Source organism: Simochromis diagramma, unplaced genomic scaffold, assembly GCF_900408965.1.
Source record: "Simochromis diagramma unplaced genomic scaffold, fSimDia1.1 OVJJ01000031.1, whole genome shotgun sequence".
In the NCBI taxonomy this organism is placed as follows: Eukaryota; Metazoa; Chordata; class Actinopteri; order Cichliformes; family Cichlidae; genus Simochromis; species Simochromis diagramma.
Window position 1 is genome coordinate 1,019,123 of NW_024386983.1, and position 22,592 is coordinate 1,041,714.

Below are 22,592 nucleotides of genomic sequence, written 5' to 3' on the forward strand. Positions count from 1 at the left end.
AAACTAGAAACTCAAAACATGAAGCTCAAACCAGAAAACAGAGAACCAGAACATCACCAGGAGCACAGAAGAAAAACAGCACTGTAAGGGGAAATCACAGCACTTAAATACACGAGGGACTAACAAGGAAATGGGAAACAGGAGGCAAACACAGCTGGGACTAATCTGACATAATGAGACGACGGGGAAAACTCAAAACTCAATGCACTGAACACAGGACAAGAAACAGAAGACAGACAAGGAGACGTGACTGACTGGGGAGGAACACAGGGAAGACGCAGTGACAGAGAACTGAGACAAACATACAACACATGGAGACAAATAAGGAGAACAAGAATACAGAAGGAAACCTTCAGTGGAGACACAACACCAGGAACTCAGGGGAGGCCCTGAAACAGAACAGAAACCAGGAACTATAAATATAATACAAGCAGGAAGCAATCATTCAAATAAAATAACTTAAACCAAACACAGAAACAGTGGGTCACCAGACCTGTACGTGACATAACTATAGCACTAACAGGAAATCACATATTACTCCAGTTTTGGCTTCTGTTCGCTACATACTGTAGATCTTAAGTTAATCTCAGAGAGGATGGTTGGAGGACTTTGACGGACAGTGCACAGGCTTTAAACCATCTAAGCCACATACAAGAGTGAGAGAAGAAGCACTGATCTGCATGTCTTAAAGTGGTCATTGCTTGTATGGAGCTCAGAGGAGTTACATAAAAAAATAATGCTGTTGGTAATTTTAAGATCAGACAACTGATCAAATTTGAGAACTTTAAACTGAAAGCTGGAAAGTGTAAGAGGAATAGTAACTATTAGACTAGAGGGAAGAAGCTCAAATGTAAGAATCTGGAGCCTCAGTAAACATGTAGGTGAAGGGAACAGAGGGGATTTAGATGTGTTGGGCAGGTGTGGTGTTAATGAGATAAATGCTGAAGAACAAATAGTGGCAAATTTTGCAAAAAGAAGAATAAGAATGGAAATGACTGTGGCGAACCCATAGTTCAAGAAAAGGGAGGAAGGTGCACAGGTTGAATATATCTTATGATGGAGGTGCAATCTGAAAGAAATAGGAGATGGTTCTTCAGGAAATGCAGAAGATTTGTAAGGAGGAAGTGAGGGCAGCTACAGCAGGGTCCAGTTGGTCCAGATGAAATACCTGCTGATGAACTTTTTAACCAGCTTGTTTAACGCAATCCAGGAGAGTGAGAGGACACCGGAGGAACTGAGAAGTGCAATGGTACGGAGTTTCAAGAACAAAGGTGATGTGCAGTGCTGCAGTAAAACTGATGAAAGAACTGTTGGAACTAGGTTAACCCACGAGGTCTTTTAGGTCAAACTAACCTACTTCTTCAACCATTCACGCAATCGCAAAATTCAAATGACTCCTGAAAGCCGCAACTGTGCGTTTCAGTGATATTAGGGTCATTATGGTGATTCAATCCCAGGCAAGGCGCCAAATCCAAATCTTGGCAACTAACACAGAAAACAATGCAGCAAAGAGCAAAAACAAAGCACACACACACGCGCACACATCTGAGCCCCTTCTTGTTTGCAGTGGTGATGGGCAAGTTGACAGAAGAGGTGAGGCATGAGTCTCTGATATTTGCAGATGGTATTTTGGTTGGTACTGAGAGTAGGGAGCAGCTGGAGAGGTGGAGGTATGCACTGAAGAGAAGACGAATGAAGGCCAGTGGCAGTGAGAGAGAATACACGTGTGCCAATGAGAGGGAGACGGGTGGAAAGGTGAACAGATGAAGGTGAAGAAGAGAGTGCAGGCAGGGTGGGGATGAGTGTCAAGCGTGAAAGAATTTAATATGCCATCAACCTGGCTAGCAGCTAAATATTTACATAATGAATACAGGTGCTCATGTAGATTAATGTGCATTGTCCTTTTTAAATAAAAATAAATGGTAGTGAGACATGCTGTGATGTGTGGTTTGGAGATGCTGGCGCTGACAGAATGACAGGAAGCAGAGCTGAACATGGCAGTGATGAAGATGGTAGATTTCAGTGTGAGTAACCAGAATGGACGGAATTATACAGCGGGATGCAAACCTTTGGGCAACTTTGTATAGTCATTATTTTCCTGCATAAATCGTTGGTTGTTACAACAAAAAATGTCAGTTAAATATATCATATAGGAGACACACACAGTGATATTTGAGAGGTGAAATGAAGTTTATTTTTGTTCTTTAGCTCACTTTATGCCGCTGTTTTATAGTGAAAGCACAGAGATTTTTAAATGAGTCATACTTCAGATATTGGGGCGTTATTATAATTGTAATCATACACGTTTACCACTTTTAAAAAATAGTCTAACGTCTCCTCAGACGTTTCATCGACTTTTAAAGTGTTTGCGGTGAGGTGAGGGAGAGAGGCGGTGGAGCGACGCAGACGGAAACAGCCAGAACCGTCTGGGCGGGGAGAGAGAGGGAGGACTATATACAGCGGCGGAAGGAGCGCAGCGTCACAGAGGTGAGTGCTGCGGAGCTGCCATCAGACAGGAGAGAAGCTCGTCACCCACTCATCAACCAGCGGCTTGTTCTCAGGTAAGTAAAACACGCCAAAGCGCAGATTTGAGTCCGAGCTGAGCTTCATTTACGGGGTTTGGAGGCGACGAGACGATGGAGGCAGAGCAGGTGCTTTAGCGAGGATGACGATGCTGAGGAGGAAGGATGGAGAAAACAGCAGCAGCTTCAAATCTCTTTAAAGTGGCTCCGGTGGGCTTTGAGCAGCCTGCCGATGTTTTCATTGTGTCACAGGGGCGTTTTTCCCGTCCTGGCCTTCACTGCGCACATCGCCACAAACGCGCACCGAGCCCGAATCCCAACATTTTCATCACTCAGCGTCAGAAACACGCTGCGTGGGGAGGAGACCGTGGGTTCGGGCATGTTCTGACTCGGTTCGCAGCGATTTTGTCTTCATGTTTGGTTTGATGTAAAATGGAGGCTGGGTGGAGGAGGAGGAGGATGCTGAAGCTGCCATGGCCTCCTTCCTCTCCCCTCCTCCTTTCCTTCCTCCCTTCCTCCGCCTCCCACATCACGTGGCGTCTAACAGCTTCTAACCACCACAAACCGACACAAATATCGCGCAGCTGTCGCGTTATAAGCGCTCAGGTCTGCGTGTCGGTCAATCTTTAAAACGAGCTCTTTGCTGGGTAGAGCGGAGCGTTCCCAGTATTCCCAGTAACAGATCGATCCTTCTCCAGTCTGCGAGCTGAGTGGGCCGATCTAAGAAAACACGGACATCTTTGAATATGCATGAGGAGATTTATCCATAATATGTTGGAAAGTATGGATATTTTAAATAGTGCGCAGTTTGCCATGTAATCTGTAAAAGGAGCTGTTTGTTGGTGGTAACAGAGGTTTCCCAGTATTCCCAGTAAGAGGTCGATGTTGCTCCAGTGTGTGAACTGAGCCGGTCGATTTGTGGAAATGAAAATATTTTTGTTCACGAGGAAAATTGGGGGAAAATGTTCGTTTTGGAAAGTAGGAGTATTCTTCGACACTGTGTTGCAGGAAAAAGGAAAAGTTGCTTCCACGAGAAGACATTTAAAAAAGTGAAAACACTTTCATGTGGTCAGATTCAAGGCTCGCTGGAAGGTCTTAGGAAAGTCGGAACATTATGGAACATCTGGAGATTTTAGAAATTTACTGGAAAGTTTGAATTTTTAGAAAGCAGGAATATTATTGGGGGGGGGGCAGTTTGTTAGTTATTGATGATAAAATTATTACTGGGAAAGGCTTTGCTACTTTGCTGGGATGTTTTGGCTATAAGGAAACTGCTGGATGTGTTAGTTTTGCTAATGAAGGAACATTTTGAACACGGGACAACGTGGTTATCTTTAAAACGGGAACATCTTGGACATCGTGGAGATTTTGGGAAATACGTCTTACGTGTCTGGACACTGACTTTCTCCTGATGGTGCACATAGAAAAATCCAGAAGAGCCTGTGACTGTGAACGCGTTTGTTCCTGTTTGAGAACATGGATGTAGCACAGTGGCCTTACAAAAGGTCAAAAGCGCCTCCTTAGAGGCGACGTGCTGCAGTTTGTACCTGTAGGGACAGAAACGCTTTTTGTTTCTCGGTGTCGTCGTCCAGTCAACAATAATCTGGAATATAATCCAAACTCATGTTTATTAACACAGATGATCTCTGTTGTCAGAATGCTGAGCGTGGCTGTAACTTTGGTGCTGCTCAGGCTTTCATCAGGAATCTCTCATTTCTTTATTTTTGTTTCAGTAAATCTACATGAAGTTGTGTTTAGTACATGTGCCATAAACATGAAGTGAATACATGTAACATGTATGTGCGTGTCGCCTTCACTGGTCCTAAATCAGCCCGGATCATTTGACCTGGAAGCTTGTGCACTTCACCTGTGTGTGTGTGTGTGTGTGTGTGTGTGTGTGTGTGTGTGTGTGTGTGTGTGTGTGTCCACGCTGACTCATAGGGTTGTGTTGCGTAACCTCGATCGTGGCCTCAGCTGAGTCCCGTTGTCGTTGTGTCCCGCTGGGATCTCAGATTACATAAAGCACTGATAATGAGCTTAATCAGAGAAATCAAACCCACTAAATGGTGCACAGAGGGAAGTGTTTATCCCACTCATGCTTTTCAGGTCATTTTCACGTGTAAACAGCCCACAGTGACACGTTCAGGCCTGTTCTGGAAGATTCTGCAGATACATGAGATCCATGGCGTGCATAGACTGCACGGCTGCATCGCACAGACATTTGATAAATAACGTGAAGAAATAAAGAAAACGCTGCCTTTAGCGTCTGAAAGCAGCCTAAACCTAAACCAGCACACTCTGCATGATGCTGACTCAGTGATGGATGCAGTCGGATGGATTTCAGCATCGTGTCCATTTGCTAAAGTGGATTTAATCCAGTCAACAGCTAATGATGGGCAGCAGGGGTTAGCGTTAGCCCTCTAAGCCACTGTGCAGTGGGTCAATTAGCCTGCTTTCAGCTCTTTCCTCTCTCTCACACACTCACACACACACCCTCTCTCTGGAGTTATACTTAGCACTCGTGTTGTGATGCTGAATGGAAACAGAGACAACAAGACGCTGAAGGAAAACAAACCTCGGCCGGTCTCAGCTGCATCCCGGCCACGCCCTCGTGGCGGAGCCGTGCGGTGGTTCGGGCCGAGTCCAGCACGACAAACTGCTGAAATGTTGTGTTACTGGCAACAAACTGCGTCACTGATTGAATCTGTTTATTTAAAGTCATTCTGCAGCAGAAACCTAAAGTAAAGCTGCTTGAAGCGCGTCACAGCACAGCTCAGAAACATAATGTGGTGCTAGTGGAATGATTATGTAATTACAAAATGTAATTATTGAGTAAATACCAAGTAATAACTAAGCTCGAGCCCAGTATTAGCAGGTTTATCTGAGTAATGTTAGTTTCATGTAACAGCACAGTAATAGAATTCTAACTGTTTGGATTCAGGTGTGATGTTAAGATGCAGACGGTCATTGTCTTTATGTGCTGCCAATAAAGCTTTATTATGAGTGTTTGTGCACAGAACATTTGAAACATCACACGGAGCAGATTTAGTCTGAAACAGTAACCTCACCTTAGATTCAATCAAACATCTGAACTGTAAAGATTTTCTGTCTTTTTGGAGCAAAGAAAATGAGCTGGTTTCGATGATGACGAGGTCTGTTTCGTGGTATCCTGTGTTCTGGTTCATATCATGCTTATTATCTGCAGCAGTCTCACCCGCGTCGCAGTTTTGGACTTCTTGTGGTTGATTCCGTTTCACAAAATGCGAATATTAAACCAAACAAGAGGGGCAATCATTGCAGCTAGAAGTCTTTCAGGTCACACGAGACAATGTGACAGAAACAGAACCTCAGTCTGCAGGAAAGCAAAGGAAGCAGCTCCTTTTAAAGACTCTGTGTCAGTTACAAAGACGGGGCTGTTAGCACACACCTGTCTTCTCTGATCAGACTTGTACAGTCGGTCAAAAAGTGTGAAGGCCCAGCAGTCTGATGGAGTAAAACATCAAGAAAGGCTGTGAAACCTGGTTCTTCATGAAGGTCAGTCAGACTGGATGGTGTCCTGACCGAGGACGTAAGGCTCCCTGAATCAGGGATGTCCTTAGTTATTCGTATTTACTACTCACTGACAGTTTGTGCTCTCCAACATCCAGCTTCCTGTTTGAACCTCTGCTTGTATTCTCATTAGTGTTTGAGGAGCACAAACGCTGAGAATTCCTGAACAAAATGTGAGCAAAATGTTGTTTAAAGGACAAAATAATAGAAAATCTGTTACTGCGTCCTCTCTGACAGGCCCTGCTGCAGAATCCCTCATCATGACAAAAGAGGAGAACCTGGAGGTGCAGGAGAAGGAGAGGCACGACCGGGAGGAGCAGGAGGAGGGGAGGGTCCAGAGAGAGGAGGAGGAGGCGCTGACTGAAGAAGAGGAAGAGGAGGAAGGAGTAGAGGAGGAGGAAGAAGATGAAGAGGAGGAGTATGAGCTAGAGGAAGAGAGGGAGCAGGAGGAGAGGACAGAAGTGGAGGAGGACGAGGAGGAAGAGCAGCAGGAGGAGGAGCGGGGGGAGAGAGAGGAGCGCGAGGAAGAGGAGGAGGCTCCAGCTGAACCGGAGCCAGAGCCCGTGTCTGTGTCCGAGTACCAGAGTCCGGTTCACGAGCCGCGGCGCCGAGCCATGGTGCACCCGTCCGCCCAGGCACCGCTGCCCAAAGACTACGGTACGTCATACCACCTTAAATTCAGACACCTTAAATGCTGCCAGTCACGCTGTTAAAGTGGAGACTGCTGGAGTCACAGCTCACTGTCAGCACTCGCAGTCTGTCTGATCGACTGATCGGCCTGTTGTATTGATGACAGCCAATCACTGTTCAGTAAGCAAATCACTGCAGTTCACGGAGCAGCACAGCAGAGGGCGCTCTCAAGCTGACTTTTACTCTTTCAGCATTAACTCCTACTCTGTGCACTTCCTGCTCCCTAGGGGGCGCTCTGAGGAGCTGTAGAGCAAAAATATAAATGTGAGGTAAATGTTTGGTCCCAACAACAGCTTCACTTTAATTTTTAGATGTTTCTCACAGGTTTCTCTGAGTATTACTGATGTTACAGCACCACAAGCTGCTTAATGGCATCTGCCATTTTGATTTGGGGCGTGAAGCAAACAGCAGCAGAGACTGTGTAGCTGCATCACCTTCAACCACCACAACCAGCTGCTTCTTCTTCTTTAACTTCTAACGTCCGGTTATCTTTTGGGAATGGGCGCCATTGAGGGAGGACGTCCTTAAGTGACCGATCAGCTTGCATTAGCAGAATGCATTTTATAGATAAAGTTAGACATCGGTGGTATTTTATTTCAGTCCCATTCATAAGACCTTCTCCATTAGTACCTACTCAGTAGGGGTGCAACGATACTCGTATGGATATTGAACCGTTCGATACAGTGCTTTCGGTTCGGTACGCATATGTATCGAACAATACAACATTTGTAATTTATTTTATCAACTTTTCTTCTGACGATGCTGTCTGTGTTGAGCGCTCAGTGGATCTGCGCTCGACTACTCCGCCTAGGCTGCACTGTCGAGCGCAGATCCACTGAGCGCAGCGCAAGCTAGCAAGACAGAAGCTAAGCTCGTTGCAACATGGCAAATTGAACCTCCCCCACCCTCATTCAGATCTGGCGTTTGGAACTATTTTGGTTTTCATGTGACGTATGACCCTGAAGGTAAGCGCGTCATGGACTAAAGTAAAACAGTATGTTGGATGTGCCACGCAATGCTCAATTACATGGGTGGGAGCTAGTGCGTTAGCGCAGTTAGCTCGTTAACGTGTTGGCCGTCCAGCCCCATGCACGGGGCGATCGGCGGTAGCTCGTTAACGGAGATTTGCCGTGTTGTGGCGTTAAGGTCATTTCAACGAGATTAACGCTGACAGCACTAGTGGGAACACAACGAATATGACTGCACATTTACTCCGACAGCATCCTAGTGCAAAGACAAGTGGAAGCAGACAAAAACAACAAGCATGCTACAAACTTTACCCGAGTCATTTAGACAGCCGTTAGCACAGGATTCTCCTTATGGGGACCTGATATGTTTAATATGCTGCTGAGAATATAGCCCAGAAGAAGCGTATAGTAGAGCTTTTATTTTGGAAAGAGACATTTCTCTGTAATAAACTCTCTTTTCCAAAGATGAGTGATTTCTCCATCAGATAGATTTATTTTTTATTACTTTGTTGTTTCAGCAACATTAAATTTAAAAACTGTACTTTTGAGTTAAAATATATATTTATAATTTTAATAAATGACAAATTAAAAAAGCATGAACATTTTTTTTGTATCGAAAAAATATCGAACCGAACCATGAATTTTGTGTATCGTTGCACCCCTACTACTCAGCTCCACTGATTTTCCATTACAACCCAGTGTGCGTGCTTGTCGTCATAGCAACACATCTGCGCGTCCCACGACGTAATCAATAAGTGACACGACTGCCACAACAAAGGTGGACGTCAAGGTGATGATATACCTGCTGCTCAGTCTGTGGCTTTCCTCACACTCTGGATCACGGCGTCGTTTTTGTAGCCGTTTCCCTCGTTGTCAAGCTTCAAAAATGGTGGTTTTGATTTTCGTAAACAATCGAGTGACGCTACTGACCAGCCAGTTAGTGGGATGAAGTCTGACGATGTCACATTTTAGTACCTGCTCGGATCGCTAGGAACCCCGAGTGAGCAGGTACTATGACCTAATGGAAAACCCTGAAAACTGTAGCGAATCGTGCTGAGTCGATCGAGTAGGTACTAATGGAAAAGGGGCTATTGAGGACAAGCTCATGAGCGCCCCCTGCTGTGCCTCAAGATGAATATGCAGCTGATTTCCTTCATTGTTATTAGCAGGAAGTGGAATGGCTCTCCCGGAGCTGCTGACAGTGAGTCGCAGTGGGGCAGGTTGTCAGGCTGATGGCAGTGAAATAAAACCCTCCTCAGAGCTGCAGAGCCTGCAGGAAGAGAAACTGCAGCACTCGCAGGTTATTTCTGATTTGATGACGGGGACAGATTCTTCTTGGTGTCACCGTCTGGAACCATCGCCTGCCTGCTTTCCTCGCTCCTCTCCGTTTACCTTTCTTTGTCTCTTTAAGCTCATCTGTGATTTCTTCCTGTTTGCGTGCAGCGTTCACCTTCTTCGACCCAAATGACCCGGCCTGCTTGGAGATCCTCATGAATCCCCAAACCACGGTCCCTGAGCTGTTCGCCATCGTGCGACAGTGGGTTCCCCAGGTGCAGCACAAGATTGACATCATCGGCAATGAGGTGAGAACATAAAAGCAAAAAAAAAAAAACCACTAGAAAACCTGCAGTTCCTCTAACGTCCACTAGAGGCTCCAGCAGTGAGTCCGTCCCCACAGACTCCCCTGTTCAAACTTTACAGCAGAAATAAACACGTTTACAGTCTGAGCATAAAAACTTGCTGCTTTCTACACATAATTTCCTGATTCATACATTCATAGTTAATTTTTTAATAACTTGTCCATTAGGCTTAAACTTTGGAGCTCATGTCTCCGTTTTTGAAACCTCGGCAGTGCTGCAGCTTCTCTTTCAGCCTGCTGCAGTCCTCTGTGTCACTGGCTTAAAGCCAACACTGATTCATTGTCACATTGACCCAGATTCAACCCTCTGGACACACACACACACACACACACACACACACACACACACAGTGATGTCTCTCTGAGCAGCTCTTGTCAGGCCCTTAAAGCCTGAATGCTGAAAGCTTCTGTTCAAAGCACAAATTATGGTCCATGCAATTAAAAAAATACAGGCTGGGAAGATTATTTATTATTGATGATTGATTTGGACTGGATACCAGATAACAATATGGAGGCTCTTCCATGTGATAAAGTGCTCTCTGCATCAGACACCTGTATGTGCACTTTGATTGCATCACCAGCAGCGTCTCAAAGGTTGTTGCTGCCGTTACTTTATTTTTAGTCAAAAGTGAGAAGAAGCCGCTGTGCCAAGTTTTTAGCAACCATGGTGACCAAGGCACAGATACCATGTAATTGTTGCTAAGCAACATGCAAATAACATCCTAGAGGAGATTGGATGCGCGGGCCCCACAGCTGGACATGCTGTTTGTCAGATCACTGCACTGAAAATGCTCCAAAGCAAACCTAAAGCAGCAGCATCCATGTGCATCATCAGGCCCATCCGCTCATCGTAACCTAAACAATTATTTAAAAAAATCCATCCCTTAGGGAGGGGAAAGGTTTATGAAGGGGGCATATCTGTACAGACCTTCTGTAATGGTCACACTGGCAGCAGCGCTGCACACAGAGAGATGGTGATAATGACCCAGTTAAAATGGCTGCATGGAAACAGGAGGCAGAGCAAGTGGTGCAGAGGGAGAGGGAGCGATGGAAAGTCAGTGAGGCTTCACCGTGACTCAGCGTGAAGCCGACTCAGCCTGGAGGAAAGAAAAACAAGGAGAGAGCGGCACAGCGACGATCGCGGAGAAGAAATCAGCCAACGAGCTGGAAGGCTGGCGGCCAGCACGGCCAGGATGTGAACTCAGGGTTTTCCCACTTTAAAGTTTATTATACAACCATAACATCACATGTAGGAGCGATATACTGATGTTAAATAAAATATTATAAATGTATCCTCAGCTATCTGCCCCTCCTGGCTTTATTTAACGTTTTTGTTTAGTGTGACAGGAAAGTGACGCCTAAAAATCCAGAAAACTGAAAGCCTGATATCAATAACTGCTGTGTGATAACCAGAACATGCTCTGACACGATTAAAAAAACCCAGAGTACAAGTGGCTCTAAACAGAAATGGAAAGTTCCAGAAACCTGCACGTGCAGATATCAGTTTGTAAAGTTTCGGTGTGAAATCTCTGGTCAGGTTACCTGTAACTGTCTTTCCTCCGTCTCAGCTCCTGAAGCGTGGTTGCCATGTGAACGACCGCGATGGTTTGACCGACATGACGCTGCTTCACTACAGCTGCAAGGCCGGAGCTCACGGAGTTGGTAAGTTACTTTATTTGATACTTATTAGGGAAGCATCGGTCTAGAGGTGCACCGACCGACCGACCAGAGACCAGGATCAGACAGTTCCTGGCTTAATTAGCCTGTTTCATATATGTGCAGCATACACACAGCGATGTGTTCAAATACTCAGTTGCAGACTCACAGGCAGGTCGTTAGTGTGAGGCTGTGGCTGTTAGCGAGCTCTTCGCTGTGAGTGATGGAGACAATAAACCTCACGAGACTCGTAATTCACCCTCAGCCAGTTAACAAAGTTATCCAAACCTCAGCCGCAAGCTAGCAGCCTCGGTATGAGCAAAGGATCAAGGCGGCTACGAGCAAAACTACAGAGACGAGTGAAAAACAGAAAAAAAAGTTGCTGGCTCGGTGAGGTCGGGTATCCGGCTACAGCTCATTTCACTTCATTATTTGTGCCTCTTTCCAGGAGCATTTTCATTAGTTCAGTAGTTTAAGTGAGAGAAACTCTTGTAACTCATCACAGTTTATGTTCAAAAAGATTCTTTAATTATGAAGAAAAGCTGTTGTTTTGGTTCTTAGAAACATCATCTAAGTCAGCAGGTCACATTTGGAAAACGTTTTCCAAGAAAACTGGAGTCAGTGCGTCTCTGTTAATCATCCCAGAATAAATATCTGACAAATGACTCGCTGATATCAGCCCAGAATATCACAAATCTTCAACTTTACCATCCTGGGTCTAACTCGACGTTACCGCTGATGACTCTGACTCCACCCGCGAGAAAATAATAAAACTATTTACATATTTTTCCCATAAACCTTCTGTGAAGAGTTTGTGTTATTACCTGTGAAAACTTGGACCTCAGAGGGTTGAATTCTAATAATCACATGAAACAAAAAAATCCCAACGACGCACCAAACCAACTTCAGTCCAAAGTCTCAAATCCTTCCACCCTCGATTCAGAAGAGATTTTGCTTCAGGAGGAAGAGCAGAGGAGCGATCCTTGTTTCAGGTCCCACGTTCCTCTAGTTCGTCCTGATGTAACAACTGGGAATAATGCCGACTCGAGCTCTCACGTGGTTCCAAGTTATTGTACAGGGCAGCTGCTTGGACCTGCTCTGGGGCGGCCGGCGTCTGTGCGTGTGGTGGATTCAGCTCCTCCGCGTCTTAGTTTCGTCCTCATTGTGTGTGCAGGCGACCCGGCGGCAGCGCTGCGTCTCACCACTCAGCTGATCTCGCTGGGCGCCGACGTGAGCCTGAGGAGCCGCTGGACCAACATGAACGCCCTGCACTATGCCGCGTACTTTGACGTCCCGGAGCTGATCCGAGTCCTGCTCAAAGCAGCCAAACCCAGAGGTAATTTCTACACCAGGCAGTATTTTAGTGATCGTTCTGAAGGTAACAGGAGGTGAGACTCTCCTTCCGTGTTCTCCTCAGTCCTGAACTCCACATGCAGCGATTTCCACTATGGTACGGCTCTCCACATCGCCGCCTCCAACCTCTGCCTGGGTGCAGTCAAATGTCTGCTGGAGCACGGAGCCAACCCCACCGTTCGGGTAAGGACAGCTTTCCTTACTTACTACTGGGGGCTAATTAAATGGGCTCATCTCCAGCTCCATGTTTGTTTGTTTTTAACTCATTCACTGCCAGCCATTGGCAGTGAATGAGTTAAACCCATTGACTCATTCACTGCCATTGACGGCTATAGACGTCAATGGCAGTGAATGAGTTAATTCATGAATTAACGTAGCTTTGCATAATTTTCAGTTCAAAGTAATCCTTCTTTACCTTGTCCCAGTCCTTGTGGTGCAAACCCTCAGTTCTTTTTAATTCTGTAACAAGCCTTTTTAGCTTCTGCCGAACTCTCCTCTGATTGGCTGATCCAGTCTGTGAAGGTCTGAACTGCAGGTGGAGGATAAGGATAATAAGACTGCTTCAGCTCTTAGAGTTTTTTGTGCTGCTGTTCCTTTAAAGCTGAAATCCAGAGACCCTTAATGGTGATTTATCGTCTCAAATCTGGCTTTCTGACTTGTTTCTGCAGAACGATAAGGGTCAGGTTCCAGCAGAGGTGGTTCCCGACCCAATGGACATGAGCCTGGACAAGGCGGAGGCGGCAATGGTGGCCAAAGAGCTGAAGCAGCTGCTACTGGACGCCGTTCCACTGAGCTGCAATCTTCCCAGAGCCACGCTGCCCAACTACGACAACATCCCAGGAAACCTGATGCTGGCCGCTCTGGGGCTGAAGCTGGGAGACCGCGTGGTGCTGGACGACATGAAGGTCAGACACGCTGAGATCAAACTGGGATAAATTGACGGACATTGAAACAACCAATCTTCTGTATTTCTGCATAAACATGACCTAAAACATCACGGTCCTGAACCTCTGAACATCCACCAGGTCAACAGTGACCTCTTTAGGGTTAGAGGTACAGTTTGGTTCACGTCTACTCACTTACATGATATTTGTGCTCATATGCAGACTTGCAACAAAAGACCGAACTCATGTAAGAGACTAGATTTGGAAGGTGGCATCTTCTAGTTTCTGAGCCGGTGCTTGTTTAGCGTGTCGCTCACATGCAAACCCTAAGATGTTCTGTGGCAGCCTGGTGGATGGAGGTCAAGGAGACTCAAAGAGATGCAAGTACAGGAAATTACATTAAAATGTTAGATTTGTACTTTTTAATACTCCAGAGGGTTACAGGTATGTGGACCTTTGCTTTGGATATTTGCTGTGAGCCACCTCGTGTATCAAAAACTACAAACGACCTTTTCAGGCAGCTGTTGAGGGATTTGACCCCATTCCCAGGTACAGGCATCCTCAGCTCTGAGAGGGAGGGGCTCTGAGGTCTTCTTCTTCTTCTTTGTAGGATGCGATGATGGTTCTTGTGGTGCTGCACGGTTCAGTTCACAGACAGGTCTCCTGATATTTTCTGCTAATTATAAGTCAGAATTCATCGTTTCATTGATGATTATAAGCCATGTTAACCTTGATATGACCACCATGCCTCACTAATGACGCTCTTATGGTTGAATGCAGCATTTTCTTTCTTCTTATCGAAAGCCAGAAGTTGTACTTTGGTGTCAAAACTCTCATTCCAGTTTCCCTCCTGCCTGGAAACTAGTTTTGTCTGGTTTTTGGAGTAATGCTCTCCAGGTTTGTCCAGTGTTTTCTTGATGTTCACCTGGGGTTTCACACCTGGATTGATCTGGGTTGACATGTGGAAGGGATCGGTGGTTTGGAATTTGCTCCGTAGGTGGATTTTCGAGCAGTTTCTGCAGGATTCTGTTCATCTGGACGTTTTCAGTGGGAGAAACGTTTCATCATCATCCAGGTGACGTCTTCAGTCTCAGCTGACTGCAGGTTTCAACCTTATAAACAGGACATTGCACAGTGACTGAAACCTGCAGCACTGAAGGAACAATGGCTTTACTTGGATGAGTTGATGTTTCTCCCACTGAAAAGTCTAAATCCCGACGAACAGATTCAACAGATTTACTTACCTGGATGATCGAGCATCAAGTCGTTATTTTTGGTCGGCAGATTTTCAGAAACTAGAAGATGTTACATTTCAAATAAAGTCTTGTTTGAATCGCAGTTTTTTATTAACAGCTTTTACATTTGGGCGTTTAAAATAGGACCCTGTAGCCTTTGGGGGGGTTGCCAGTGGATGTTAAGAGGTTAATCTGATCGGCAGTTTCTTTTTAACAACATGTAAACAGCAGTGTGTGTGTGTGTGGTGGCAGTTTGTCCTTCACACTGTGCTTCTTGAGCTCTGAACAGTGTGTTTTCACTGTGTAGCCCCACAGAGACCAGAGCAGAGACGACAGCCCGGCTGCAAAACGCAGACAGGTTGGTTGGAGTGGCTGGATTGTAGACTAACTGAAGTGACTCACCACGCTGCCAACATGTTGTCTTCCTATGAAATCACCGTCACTCCATCTGTAGCGTTGATGTCACGTTTGTCCCTTTCATAAAACACAGCAGCAGACACCCAGACTATCTGCCCCCATGCAACCTAACCAGAAAAAATCTCTTTTGCAGTCATGCTCCGAGAGTGCGAGAGGTCACCTCTGACTCCGCCCTCTCGTTTTGTTTCTGTCTCTCTCAGACTGGCACTCTGAGGTTTTGTGGTACTACAGAGTTCGCCAGCGGGCAGTGGGTCGGCGTGGAGCTAGACGAGCCAGAGGGCAAGAACGATGGCAGCGTGGGCGGCGTCCGCTACTTCATCTGCCCTCCGAAGTTAGGTGAGAGATTTGTGGTTTCTACAGGCGAGACAAAGACTCCTTTCATTTTGTTCCCGTTATCTGAAATCAAGTCACCGTGTTAAGTAGCGTATTCTAGGCGACTTTTCCCAGGATTTTTCCAGTTGCTCCGGGTTCTCACAAGTGAGTTCTGATCTGCTCCCCATTGGATGTTCCCAGAAAACCTCCAAAGGGGAATCAGACAAACCTAACTCAAGTTTAGTAATACTTCCTGAATCTGCAGGAAGTGACTGTGGCTCTTCAAGACCTCCAAGCTTTAGAACATCCAGCGAATCAGTGAATACATCAGAGAACGTGACATCTAAAGACGTCATATCTCTGTTCATCACTAAAAAACACAGGAGGCAAACACGAAGAGTCCTTCCCTCATTTCACCGTTTAAAGTCATCTCCTTGTTCATGTTCGGTCGGCTGTCCTTGCTGGAAGTCCTGGTCTGAGCTCTTTGATTTCATCGTAAACAAACTCACTGACCGACTGTTCTTGTGGAGGTTTTTGGTGGAGAAGTGAGACTTCTGGAGGAGCACGCTCGTCATCTTTCCAGCATGGAAACAGGAGTTGTTGCTGTTTCTCACTGCGTTGATCTACTTCTGCCCTGCAGGGATTTTCGCTCCAGTTTCAAAGATTTCCAAATCTGTGGACCAGACGGCTTCATCAGTCACCTCCACCCCAAGAACACCCCGCATGGATCTGGCCTCCCGCCTCGCAGGAAAGACCAAGAAGGAGAAAGAGAAGAAGGAGAAAGAGCGAGAGAAAGGTAACCGAGCTACAGTCTTTGCTAATAGCTTCGTTCGATTAGGTTTATCTGTGCTTCTCATCAGTTTTGTTCTGCATTCTCAGCCCAGAAGAAGAAAGCTTCAGTAGCCAGTCTGGATCCAGAGGGAATGAATGTGGAAGTCGGAGATCAGGTTCTGGTGGCCGGACAGAAGCACGGCATCGTTCGTTACTTTGGCAAGACAGACTTTGCTCCAGGTGCGTTTGCTGATCCTCAGTCGGTTCTCTGAACTGTGCACACGTGGATACTTGTAGGACTGTGTTGTCTGTCCTTCTCCAGTCCGGAGAAACTTTGCACTAATCCTGCAGAAATGCTTATCAGACAGAGCAGCTGTGACCGGATCTGTGTCCCTGCAGGTTACTGGTTCGGTATCGAGCTGGACCAGCCCACAGGGAAACACGACGGCTCGGTGTTTGGGGTCCGCTACTTCAGCTGCCTGCCCAAATATGGAGTGTTTGCTCCGCCCTCCCGTGTCCAGAGGTGAGGATATGTCGAAGGTACTGTGATGTTTTTGTGTGTGTAATAAATGAGAATGGGGAGATAATCAGCTTCAGGATTAATTAGCTCAGAAATTCTTCCAATGTTGGAAATGAAAAAGATTAAATACATGAAAAAAACTGAAAATACAGCAGAGCATTAAAAGCTGTGGAAGCTTGAAGTGAAGCTTCAAAGTAACCAGGACGATGTGACATTAAGGCTTTTTAAAATCTTTGATTCCTGAGCGACGCCTTAAAAGTCACCAATAAACACTGTTGTTGTCAGAATCGGAGGCCCTAAGGACGGCTCACAGAACGACAGCTCCACGGTGAAGAAGGTCCACCAGATCACCAGTAAGTGACGACCATAGTGTTTTATTATTATCATTCTTTACCCCTGAAAACCGTATTTGTCGCCTTGTTCTAACAAACGTTGTGTGCTTGTGCGCTGCAGTGTCACAGCCGAAGCGTAACTTCAACACGATGCGTTCCCCTAAAGACCTCACGTCTGAGAGCTCCATATCCAGGTCAGCCCTGCTCCGTCACATTGCAAACAGTCCTGCGCTCTTTGCTGTTCGGCTTTCTTGGACTTTTTGACAAGAGGAAATTTTGGAAACGGTTCAATTTGAGCTTTTAAAAGAAAAGCAAAATAAAACTGTGTTTTCACCTTTTTATCAAAAGTCCAAATAAGTCCAGCAAAGCAGGCAGGATTAGACTTACTGAACCCTGCTCTTCCTCCTCCTCCTCGTCTCCTGCAGGCTGCTCTTCTGTTGTTGGTTTCCGTGGATGCTGCGCGCTGAGATGCAGTCCTAACTACGCCCTTCCTCTTCTCTCTTCTACTCCACCACCAGATCAGTCTCTCCGCTGTACTTACTCTCCATCTTCTACTCCTGCTTTCACCGACTTTCGCCGTCGTCAGTCAAACTTCTCGTGGTGACCCCGTCCCCCTCCTCTCTTAATCTCAGCCCAGAACCTCCTAATTTAGCCGTTCTATAGCAAAATCTATAGTGCCTTGTATCTGATCAAAACGTTCCGCATTCCTTTGAAGAAACCGAGAATCCGATTCCTCCAAAAAACCCAACCTTTCACGTCTTCTCACCTCATCGTCCCAGCTCGGTATTTGTCCGTGTTGTGCTGTCATTCGGGGCCTAACAACAACCACAAAACGTTCGTTTGTGCTGCTACGTGCTTTTGTTTTTGCTGCTACTAGCTTTGGGTCTTAAACAGATTTTCTCATTAATGCCAAGCTCGGCACAAGCTAGCTCAAACGTGGGCAATAATGCAGATATTCAGCCTGTGCTTTGTGGTTTGGCAGATGTGTTTGTTAAATTCTCAGACGTTTTTTGCGCAAATGAACAAGAGCAGCGCACGAGAGCTCAGTTTGTGCAAAATAAGTTTGTCTGCTCGTCTGAGACCAAGAACCTCTGCCGTCTCCGCTTGAGTTAAGATGTAAAAATCCCGAGTGCATGGAGGGAAAATCCCAGAAAACATCCCGACTCCAAACTGTTTGAAACTCAGAAGTGAAAACAGGGTTTTTACTTGAACACAGCCAATAATTGTCTGTAGGAGACTTTATTTCCACTGCTGATGTGTGAGATAAGTAAGTGGTTCTTGGCCTCCGGGTTGACTCGCTGTATGTGGAGGAGTGTGGATGCTAACATTTAATAACAAGAAGAAGCTTTATCTTTAATTTACGTTTCCAGCAATCCTGACCACAAAGAACAGCTGGATTTGATGTTTTTCCTGCTGTTTGTCAGCCGTTAATCTTTAAAGGTACTTTTAGCAAACGTCTGGCAGGAAATGCAACGCACATTTTCACCACAAGGTGGCAGCGCTTCATCTGAGCTCCAGTGTAGTTTTCCACCAGCACTACAGTCGTCTACATGCACAGAACGATTTTTGTGCTCCAATGAATAAAATAAGTCTGATTAGCAACATTTGTACGAATGTTGAGCTAATTTTAGAATTTCTCGTGAGCAGCTTAGGTCCACCTGGTGGTCGACAGAGGTATTACATCAATTTGCATCTGCAACATAAATGTCTTTGACATAAAGGCGCAAGCTGGTTTATTTTTTGAAGGATTGAATCCGCTTTTGTCCAAGAATTCTTTACAAAAAGTACCTTTGATTATAGTCACTGCTAATCAGCGTACTGCCAAATACTTTAACACTAATAACAGGCTCCAGTTGTAATCTGTTAACCATAAACTGCTAACTGACCCAAACCGTTGACGTTTCCGGCCCCATTTCATGAGACTGTCATGTCTGTATGTTGCCTCTGAACACGAGCTTCAGTTCCAGCTAAATGTGATGTCCAGTCCATTCAGGGTTGAATATGTCTTTGTAATATTAAGCGTCCCTTCATCAGCGCCTCCATTTCGAGGTTTTTAATGACCTTTACTTAGAAGTTTAACCCCCAAACGAGCTCCCGAGTCCAAATCTTTGATCTTCCTCTGACCCTCCTCTCTCGCTCCTCTCTCTCTCCATTTAAATAAGACTTTGGTATCTTTTGTGAATGTGAGCATCCGCGAAAAGAAAAACACAAGCTAACCTAAATGTGTGCTTAATGGTAAATCTCTGCATAACTGAGAAACAGCAATATGTAAACAGTGTACCTATCTCTGTGTGGAAACGTTTCCTGTGTTAATGTCTCGTTACACTCTGTGAGCACTCGATACAGAGAGATGAACACACTCGCGCTCGGATGGCCGAGGCTGCTGGGGCGAGCCCAGAGAATAACCCGACAAGCGAAGGGATGAAATCCATCCTCAGTTTTGATCCAAGTCAAGTGGAAAGTGACCCAGATGCCACCAGGAAGACCGTGGAGCGTATTTGGTGAGGTCAGATCCTCAGTTTGTGCTGCTTCATTATTCTGTTATCTGATTCTTGGACGGAGCTTTCAGATCTCATGAACAAGACCGGGCAGATTTGGTAACTTGTTTCCGGAGATGTAAAACTTTAAACTATGAGAATTATGAAATACGACCAACCACCTTCCTGCAAACACTGGTGGAAGGTCATTTTAGAGAATGAAGAGGTCGCCTTTCAGGCGGGGCTTGCCGGTTTTTCTCTCCGTGTGCTCTGCAGCCTCGGCCAAAGGAGACATTTGTGGTTGCTCGTGCACACTGCTGTGGATAATGTCCTGTTTGTGCCCGTGGAATCAGCTTCAACATTATACTAACGAGAACTGCAGTGCTTTTGCTTTTCCACTCACCGGGCGCTCAGTTTAACTCAGTCAGCTGCAGGATTTAGTCCATGTGGTCACAAACCTTTCATTCCTGCTTGAACTTGACCTGAGCCTCGCCTCTGAATGACTTAACCAGGCGAGCGGTAGGTTGAGTCATGTCGCGTTCCCCACGGACACAAACTGGTGTCCTGGTAGGACTGTAGTAAATTTAAGCTGCTTTAAGGATGTCCTGAAATCATCATGGATGAGATGAACACAAAAAGTCAGTCCTGCATCCATCGAGTTGTTGGAACCGTCCAAAACTGTCCTGAGAAGCAGCTTTTTGAAAAATGGGACTAGACGTTCGAGCGATGTGCAGATGAGTTACTGCTTTACCTTCACAAATAAATATCACAGCCACAGCCCAAACAAGCCAGACGAACCGGAGTCAGTCCACGTGTCGTATTTGCATCTGTTTATAGTTTCACTCTGGAAATTCATCGCCACAAGTCAGCTGTCGTAGCACGGCGTTCAATGCTGAAGCTCCACCCAGTCGGGCGAGCGTTAGTGGACCGCAGTGATGGTGGAGGTTTGTCTTTGTACAGTAAACGTACAGTAACAGTACAGTCGATATGTCGGTTTGAACGTAGCGTGCTGTGTAGATGTGGAGCGTCACCAGTTATTAATCTCACGCTAAAGGAAGCGTTACAGACGTTTTTATCGCCACATATTTTCACTTTGGTTTCTGTATCCAAGGCCGTTGCCGCTCTTTTTGCCTGATTTAGCTCTTTAACTACAAACTCTCAGTTTGTCGTTTTTGTTGATTGGATTTCAAACATGCTTTTACTTTAAGATTGGTTTCCTTACTTTGAGGCAGCAGGAATGTTTGAAATTTTGCATCCTTGTCGAGATTCAGCCACTGAAACTCCGTCACGTCGTAGCCATCATCTTCTCCTAATCGAAACCAAAATGTGACTGTAAATTAAAAATGTTCTAGAAATGTTTCCACTTTTTGGTTTCAAATGAAAATCCTGTTTGATGCCTTCATCGCCCACGTTGGCTTCGCTTCTCCACACTTCAACAAGATGAGGTGAAGTTAAATATATGTATCCTGAGAATCGTGATCAGGGATGCACCGATCAAACTTTTTCAGCTCCAGTGTGGTAGCCTGGCTTTGGGTGTCTGCTGATATCGAGGACTGACCCAGGAACAGTCTGAAATGAGGAAGCAGTGATCTTTACTGATCTTTACTGGAGCTTCCCTGATGAAACACAAACCAAACAAAAACAAGATTATGACAATATTATCTTATTAAAGACTCACAAATACAACAGATATTCAGGAAATCTGTTTGTATTTCAAATGTCTGGAAGACAAAAATATCATTGGTTGAACTGATTTGTGCGTCGCGTCTGTTACTTTAGTTCCCTTTGGTCCTCTCGGTCTGAGTGCTCCTCACATGCACGTTTGTATCATCCACAAATAAAAGCTGTTTGCATCGGAGGTGTGAAAAGCCTCAGAGTTGCTTTCCTGTTGGCTCCCTCCATGCTACACCACAGCTGACAGGCCCTTGCTGATGGGCGGTGTAAGCTACATACAGCTGAACGACTTGTTCGGCGTCAGACTGACAGACAACCCAAATGTCCGATCAGTGCATCCGTGATCACGGTTGGTTCTGGAGAAGCGTTGTTATTATGTCGTATGAGCACAAACACGGCGATCGTCTCTCATCTTCCACAACTCAAGATGAAGCTGAGTCAGGAGTTTATTGTCAGTCGCCTCTGTGATTTCTTTCCTCCTGATGTGAAGCCGGAGCCGTTGGACAGTTTTAGCGGCTCAGCTCTTGTTTGCAACATAACTTCTCTGCAAGCAGATTTTCAGAGCTGCACTGACGCCAGCGGCTGCTTAAAGGAAGGAAATCAGTCACGTTTGGATCAGCAGGAATGGAAACTGTGATTTGTAGTTAACTGAGAGAGTCGGTGTCCTTTAAAGAAGTGACGGCTGTCTGAGGATGTAACGTCGAAATCACAGAAACGAACTCGGCACTGCTCGTTTCAACATTCGGAGTCTGAAGATTATACAGTATATAGCCTATATTTTGATAACTTCACTAAGTGTACTTTTTGTTCTCTGGTTTTGTAAAGTGTGCGTGTGTGTTACTTTAGTCCATGTGTGTGAGTCACTCCTGTTTTCAAAGTGTGTTTAAAGCCGACGGGCGCTGAAGCAGAAACAGGAGAGAACGAGCATCGACGTCTTCTTCCTAACAGATCCTCACTGCATGCTCTCTCAGTATTTTCTCATTCGGGGTTTTCAGTGTATCTTCTCATCAGCATGAAAATGCTTCTAATAATAACAACTATGAATATAATAAAGATTTGATGTTTTTCTAAACCTTCTGTCTGCTGGGACTTTTTATCTGCGTTCAGATACAATCAAGTGAAACAGTAACTAATAAAACTGATACATTTATTATCTTTTTTTATTTGACTCAGACTATAAAAGGATTCACACTGACACCTTGTAGCCAATTATCAGAGCACACCCACAAAATCTACAGAGTGAAAATGATTTATATGCATATTTTTACATTTTAGACAGACAATAAATATAAATAAATTCATACTTACAGCATAATTACATGTTGATTTTAGTTTGATGGGGATTCTTTGTGCTTCTTTCTCCCCGTGAGCTCCTCCGTGGCTCACACAGGTGTCTGTAGACCTGGGGTATCAAACATGAGGCCCTTTGGAAAATGTGAAGGAGGAAAATGATTTTGGGTTTTAAATGTGGTTTGTTTGTTCTTTGACAAAGACCTCACCCACAGCCATTTATAATACACCAAAGAAATGATAGATTTCTGTAATTCTACACATTTCTTACAATTTAAGCAAAGGTTTAATAAAAAGAGTTTT

At 45.3% G+C, this 22,592-nt stretch overlaps 1 protein-coding gene across 1 annotated transcript; it reads left to right on the forward strand.

Moving 5' to 3' along the window:
• The first annotated feature begins 6,512 nt into the window (after positions 1-6,512).
• Positions 6,513-22,071, forward strand: clip3 (CAP-GLY domain containing linker protein 3). The gene is made up of 14 exons (XM_040039701.1): positions 6,513-6,728; positions 9,173-9,312; positions 10,937-11,030; positions 12,199-12,360; positions 12,442-12,560; positions 13,046-13,282; positions 14,804-14,854; positions 15,114-15,249; positions 15,866-16,021; positions 16,105-16,236; positions 16,396-16,519; positions 16,802-16,869; positions 16,970-17,042; positions 17,274-22,071. Exons 1-14 carry the CDS (start codon positions 6,686-6,688, stop codon positions 17,326-17,328), a joined length of 1,590 nt encoding a protein of 529 aa, XP_039895635.1. The 5' UTR covers positions 6,513-6,685; the 3' UTR covers positions 17,329-22,071.
• Positions 22,072-22,592: the final 521 nt, after the last annotated feature.